The sequence below is a fragment of the Indicator indicator genome, chromosome 16 (genome assembly GCF_027791375.1).
Source record: "Indicator indicator isolate 239-I01 chromosome 16, UM_Iind_1.1, whole genome shotgun sequence".
In the NCBI taxonomy this organism is placed as follows: Eukaryota; Metazoa; Chordata; class Aves; order Piciformes; family Indicatoridae; genus Indicator; species Indicator indicator.
Window position 1 is genome coordinate 14239567 of NC_072025.1, and position 6858 is coordinate 14246424.

At 45.2% G+C, this 6858-nt stretch overlaps 1 protein-coding gene across 1 annotated transcript in view; it reads left to right on the plus strand.

The window, feature by feature from the left end:
• UACA (uveal autoantigen with coiled-coil domains and ankyrin repeats) overlaps positions 1 to 2684 on the plus strand; it is a 41241-nt gene extending 38557 nt beyond the window's left edge. The window contains exons 18-20 of the mRNA XM_054387734.1: positions 390 to 542; positions 1377 to 1442; positions 2613 to 2684. Coding sequence (XP_054243709.1) covers positions 390 to 542; positions 1377 to 1442; positions 2613 to 2684 — 291 coding nt within the window. The remainder of the gene's footprint in view (positions 1 to 389; positions 543 to 1376; positions 1443 to 2612) is intronic.
• Positions 2685 to 6858: the final 4174 nt, after the last annotated feature.

Below are 6858 nucleotides of genomic sequence, written 5' to 3' on the forward strand. Positions count from 1 at the left end.
CTGGTCATAAACACTTCCAAGGATGAGCTGTCCCACAGCCTCTCTGGACAGCTTGTTCAGTGTCTCACCATCCTCATAGTAAAGAACATTAGCTGGGGTCATAGCACTGCTTGCTGATCTTCATCAGTACTTGACTGAATCCTAGACTGGCTTGGAAGGGACCTTTTAAAGCTCATCCAGTCCAACCCTCCTGCAGTCAGCAGGGACATCTGCAACTGGAGCAGGCTGCTCAGAGCCCCAGACAACCTGACCTGGAATGGTTCCAGGGATGGGGCATCTCCCACCTGTCTGAGCAACCTATTCCAGTAAAGAATGCTAAAGAAAATGAGGTTTTGGTAAATGCCATGTGAGCCTTAAATGAGGCTTTTCTGTGCTTTTGTTTTGCAAAGATAACAGAGCTGCTGAATGATGTCGAGAGGTTGAAACAAGCTCTGAATGGCTTGTCCCAGCTTACCTACACCACTGGGATCCCCTCCAAGAGGCAGAACCAGCAGGTTGAAATGCTCCAGAACCAAGTGAAAACTCTGCAGCAGCAGCTGGCTGTAAGTAGTCACCCAAAGTGTTGGCAAGGGAATAGCTGTGTGGCCACTGCAGTACTGGGGTGGCTGTAAGCTTAGCCTGTGGGTGTGCTCAGGTGGCCAAGAAGGCCACCAACATCCTGTCCTGGAATAGAAGTGTGGCCAACACTTCCCCCTGTATTCAGCACTGGTGAAGCCATGCTTCCAATCCTGGGTTCATCCCGGAGCCCTCACTCCCAGTAAGGACATGGAGGTGCTGGAGCAACAAAGCTGGTGAGGGGTCTGGAGAAGAGGTCTGATGAGGAGCAGCTGAAGGACCTGGAGTTGTTCAATCTGGAGCATAGGAGGCTGAGGAAAGACCTTCAGGAGAAGGAAAGGGAACACTTTGAGCTGGGCTTTTGTGCACAAACATCTTGTGTGACTTCAGCAGAGCTCCTGATCAAAGCACCACCTGTGAGCAGAGTTAGCTGCTTGCAAATCTGCCCAGAACTGGGATGTGCCTTTAACAGCATTTGTTAGGTTGAGCCTTACAAGGCAAAATGCTGAATTGGGTGGTTTTAAACCAGCAGCTGATGGTGTTGATGAAACAAGGTGTTCACCTTATCACCTGGGCTGACAGCTCAGAGCAGCACATCTCTGATAGCCTTTGGCAAAACCACTTTGCTCCATGCAAGCAATAAAACTGAAGCAGTGAGTTGTTTCTTGGTTAATGGAGGGGGATATGGTAACTTTAACCTTGACATTCTGCTTGGGCTGGCTTGTGTGTGCAAAACCAAGCCCCCAGAGCTGGAAAGAGGCAAGAGGAGATGTTAAGAGATGTGATGACTTCACCTCCTTTTCCTGTCTCGTTGTTTTTAGGATGCTAAAAGGCAGCACCAAGAGGTCGTTTCGGTTTATCGGACACATCTTCTTAGTGCTGTACAGGTATGAGAGCTCCAGCTTCAGATTCTTCTACTCTGTCATCTCCATGGAGAGAGTCCTGAGGCATGTTTCCAACTGGAACACCACAGATTAACTTAAAACTAGCTTCAAGTTTCTGTTTTCATGGGGAGTTTTAATTTGGAATGGGGCAAGCCGCATTCACAGCTTTGCTGTGCCATCTTCTTGTTGCCTTTGTGTCACTAGGTAGAACAATGACCTGCTTGGAAATGTCTGATAGGTTACCCATTCTGGACAGAAGCTGAGTAGAAGTCAGCACCCTAATGAAAATGTATCCTGTGGCTCTCAGTGGACAAAGAGTTGATGTAGTTGATCAACTCTGACTTCAGATAATTAAACAGCAAGTGAGGGGCCATGACTGCAGCAGCTTGTGTGTGCAAAACAGGAATTTCTTCCCCCATCCTCTTTTCCTCAAGGAAGCTGCTGTGTCAGAGAGGAAAATCCTAGAACAATAGGGGTTGGAAGGGACCTGCAGACATCACAGAATTGTCAGGGTTGGAAGGCACCTCTAGGATCATCCAGTTCCAATCCCCCTGCTATGGGCAGGGATACCTCACACTAGATCAGGTTTCTCAGAGCCACATCCAGCCTGACCTTAAAAACATCCAGAGATGAGGCTTCTACCACCTCCCTGGCAACCTGTTCCAGTGTCTCACCACCCTCATGGTGAAGAACTTCTTCCTGACATCTAATCTAAATCTCCTCTAGCTTGGATCCGTTCCCCCTAGTCCTGTCGCCGTCTAACACCCTAAAAAGTCCCTCACCAGCTTTCTTGTAGGCCACCTGCAGATATTGGAAGGGCACAAAATAAGGTCTCCTTGGAGCCTTCTCTCCTCCAAACTGAACAACCCCAACTCTCTGAGCTTGTCCTCATAGGAGAGGTGCTCCAGTCCTCTGATCATCCTTGTGGCCAAAGCAGGATCACCTAGGGCAGGTCACGCAGGAACACGTCCAGGGGCAGTGAGCTTTGGAAGTCTTTGTTTTCTGTCCTGAGAAAGGAGTAAAAGAATTCCCCAAGCAGAACAGATCTGCTGAGAGCAGTGAAAATACACCAGTTGAGTGAAAGCTTCTTGGGGTAGTTTGGAGGAATCTTCCTAATGTTAGTTGATGCTTTATGAGATTCTTTAATTTCTTCTAACTGTTTGCTTGCTCTAGGGTCACATGGATGAAGATGTCCAAGCTGCTTTACTACAGATCATCCGAATGAGACAGGGTCTTGTTTGCTGAGGTGCTGTCGTGCCAGTGCTCTTGAAGGCTGCTGCATCCTGTAGGAGTGCTGTGGTGATGCTGATGGTGGTGATGACCTTCAGGAGATGTATCCAATTATAGTAACGTAGCTGCAATTAGAACCTGCCAACCTCCCAGGCTGAAGCGTTTTCTCTCCTTGTCAAACACTAAAGCAGGGCTGCTAACTTTCAGGTCTGACACTACAAGGAAAGATGTGGAGCATCTTCACAAAGCTGACTGTCAAAATGATGACATGGTAGATAAATTATTGTGATGTCTGATTGACCCAACTGATGAAAGCAAGGCCTAGGAAACTCCAGGTTTAGGACCTTCTGAGGCTATGGTTATCAAATAAACTGTTCACACGAGCTGGGCTAAGTATTGTAGCTGTGTATCTCCTTTTCATGATGAAGAGGAAGTGGCTGGTTTGTCACAGAAGCTGATGAAGACCACCTGAAGTGTGCTTAGGAAGTCAGCTGCAAAGGTAGAGCAGAGCTGTAGTAGGGCTGTGTTGTAACTTGGCTGGCCAAGTTGCAGCCTTTATTTAAATACAAGCTTCAGCTGTAGTGCCTTTGCTCTTTTTTTTTTTTTTTTTGGCAAGACTTAAATCAGGTCTCCCATCAAAACACTCATTTTGTTTGCTCCCTGTCTCCCTCCCCCAGATTTTTTTTGTTGTTGTTGTTTCAGGAATGGTTTATTATATTGATGAGTGGAGGCTGAAATTGTGGGACTGGAGTGTCACAGCTTGTAGAGCAGCAGTTTTGCTCTAAGTGCAGCAGTCCTGCTTCTCATTTCATTCTTCATTAAGCCTCATATGGGTGTGCAGAGGGAGCAGCTCATTAAACTGGACACTAAATGATTCAGGTATTGGATTTCCCAATGCCTATCTCATGGCAGTTGAAGGTATTTTCCACTTAACTGGAATTTATGCACTGTAATCTCAAGATGCAAATGGTGAAGATGAATGAAAGGAGGATTTTTTTATTTGCCTTGGGATCTACCTGGGTTAATACAAGACAGGAATTGAGTAGTAACTGGAGGGAGATGTTCCCATAAATAAGTTTTTATGGAAGAGAACATGAAATTAGGGACTAATCAAAGGAAGTAATTGAGAAATGAGCTTGCTAATGCATGTGGCTGTTGGAATAAAGCAAAGTGCTCTCAGTAGCTGTGTTAACTTCAGCCTACTTGCTTGAAAGCTTATAACTGGCACATGGAAATCTGGCATCATGATGCAAAACAGACAAATTTCCCATCCCTGATCCTGAAAAACAAGGACTCAAGTCAGGGAGCAGCCTTGGGAAGCCCACTGTTTGCTGAGCTTCCCAACCAAGCTGCACCTCACGGGCTTAGGTCTCCTTTATTTTTTTTTTTAAGTGGTGTTCTGTTGATTTCCTGTTTGTTTAGGTTTTTTTTTTTTTTTAATCCCTATTATGGGGTTCAAGAGTCTTGTAGAGTTGAAGAAGCCAACTTGCCACATGGAGGAGGCTACAGAATTAGTGCTGAACATGCAGGGCAGGTTTTACCCTAGAGATACACTTTAATATATGACTTCAATGTGTCTGTCCTTCAACAGGTCTCCTGCTGCTTTCCTTTTTCATTTCTTAGAGGCACTATTCCAGGAACCATCTCAGAATGTTACTACTTTTTTTTTTTTTTCTTTTTAGTCAAATTCTTTTCATGATTGCATTACTTGAAACTCTTATTTAGAGAGTAATTTGGGTTTTGATAGACTAACTCTGGCAGGTTTTGCTGTTTTATGTGTCCTTACTGAGGGACTTCCATGTCTTCTTCTCTTTGCTCCCATATTTACAGTACCAATAAAATGTGGTGGTATTTTTTTTTCTTCTTCTTCTTCTTTGTTTGTTTTGGTCAATTCTATAAAGGGGTTTGGGCAGAAGAATTTGGGGAGTGAAGGGTGGTGAGGTTGGAATGGGTGAGCTTTAACAGGTGAAAAGCAAGTTTGGTTCTTGCTGAGATAATTGATGGGGGTTTTATCTATTTCCACCATTTTTGGTTGGTTTTGAGATGCCTACTGGGATTATTATTGTGGTTTTTTTTTTTTTTTAATCTATTTCCACAGGTTTGGGTTGTTTTTTAGGTGCCTACTTGGAATTATTATTGGGGATTTTATCTCTTTCCAGAGTTTTGGGTTGGTTTTTAGATGTCCACTGGGATTATTGTTGGGGTTTTTTCTGTTTCCACCATTTTGGTTGGTTTTTAGATGCCTGCTGGCATTATTGTTGTGGGGTTTTTTGTTTTGTTTGTTTGTTTTTTATCTATTTCCACCATTTTTTTTGGTTGGTTTTTAGATGCCTACTGGGATCGTTACTGGGTTTTTTTCATCTATTTCCAGAGTTTTGGGTTGGTTTTTAGATGTCCACTGGGATTATTGTTGGGTTTTTTTCTGTTTCCACCATTTTTGTTGGTTTTTAGATGCCTGCTGGGATTGTTACTGGTTTTTCATCTATTTCCAGAGTTTTGGGTTGATTTCTAGATGCCTACTGGGATTATTGTTTTTTAAATCTATTTCTAGGGGATTTGGTTGATTTCTAGATGCCTATTGGGATTATTGTTGGGTTTTTTTATCTATTTCTAGGGGTGTTGGTTGGGTTTTAGATGCCCACTGGGATTATTGTAGTGTTTTTATCTGTTTCCAGGGTTTTGGGTTGGCAAAACTGTGGTGAAGTGAGCTACAAGAAAGCTGGGGAGGGACTTTTCCCAAGGGCTTGTAGTGATCATAGAACCATTAAGGTTGGAAAAGACCTTCAAGATCAAGTCCAACCATAACCCAACTATACCATGACCACTAAACTACATCCTGAAGTACATCTACCTGCTTCTTGAACACCTCCTGGGGTGGTGACTCCACCACCTCCCCGGGCAGCCTGTTCCAGGTAGTTGTAGACAGCAGTAAGATCTCCCCTTAGCCTTCTCCCACAACTGGAAGAGTGGTTGCATCCCTGGAGCTTTGAAGGGGTTGCTGGTACTCTGAGTTTGCCAGCAGAAGCTCACTTTAGAATCACAGAATTGTTTCAGTTGGAAGAGACCTCCAAGATTGAGGCCAACCAAAGACCATCATGGCCATTAAACCATGTCCCCAAGTGCCATGTCCACGTGTTTGAACATCTCCAGGGATGGTGACTCCACCTCCTTGGGCAGTTTGTTCTAACTGTCTCTCTACTACTCCCTGAAAGGAGGTTTTAGCCAGGTGGGGTTTGGTCTCTTCTCCCTGGTATCAGGTGACAGAAGGAGAGGAAATGGCCTGAAATTGTGGCAGAGGAGGTTTAGGTTGGAGATTAGGAACAATTTCTTTCCTGCAAGAGTGGTCAGGCATTGGAACAGGCTGCCCAGGGAGGTGGTGGAGTCAAGAAGGTGGAGGTGTTCAAGAAATGTGTGGCCATGGCACTTTGGGCCATGGTTTAATGGCCATGGTGGTGTTGGGTTGATGGTTGGACTTGATGATCTTGAAGGTCTCTTCCAACACAAACAATTCTATGACTCTATGAATGTGATGCAAATGGAGAAGTCTTCAGGCTCCAAGCTAATGAACAAGTCCCCTGGCAGTGCTGTACATAAATGCGGGGTAGTTTTTTTTTTTTTTTTTGGGGGGGGGGGGGCTCACCTGACTCATGAAGGTGAAATCTGGGCTGTGTCACAGAATTTCAGAATGTTAGAGGTTGGAAGGGACCTCAAAAGATCATCCCACCCCCTTGACAGAGCAGGATCACCTAGAGTTGGTCACACAGGAACATGTCCAGGTGGATTTTGAATGTCTCCAGAGAAGGAGACTCCACAACCTCTCTGGGCAGCCTGCTCCAGGGCTCTGTCACCCTCACAGGGAAAAGGTTTTTCCTTATGTCCACATGGGACCTCCTCTGCTCCAGCTCTTTGTCCTATCATTGGACATCACTGAGCAGAGCCTGGCTCTGTCTTTCTGACACTCCACTTCTTTATAAACATGAATGAAGTCACCCTTCAGGCTCCTCTTCTCCAAGCTAAAGAGCCCCAGCTCCCTCAGCCTTTCCTCAGCAGGGAGATGTTCCACTGCCTTCATCCTTCTGGCTCTGTCCTGGACTCTGAGCTCCTTGAGGACTTTCTTGAACTGAGTGGCCCAGAACTGGACACAATATTCCAGATGTGGCCTCAGCAGGGCAGAGTAGAGGGGGAGGAG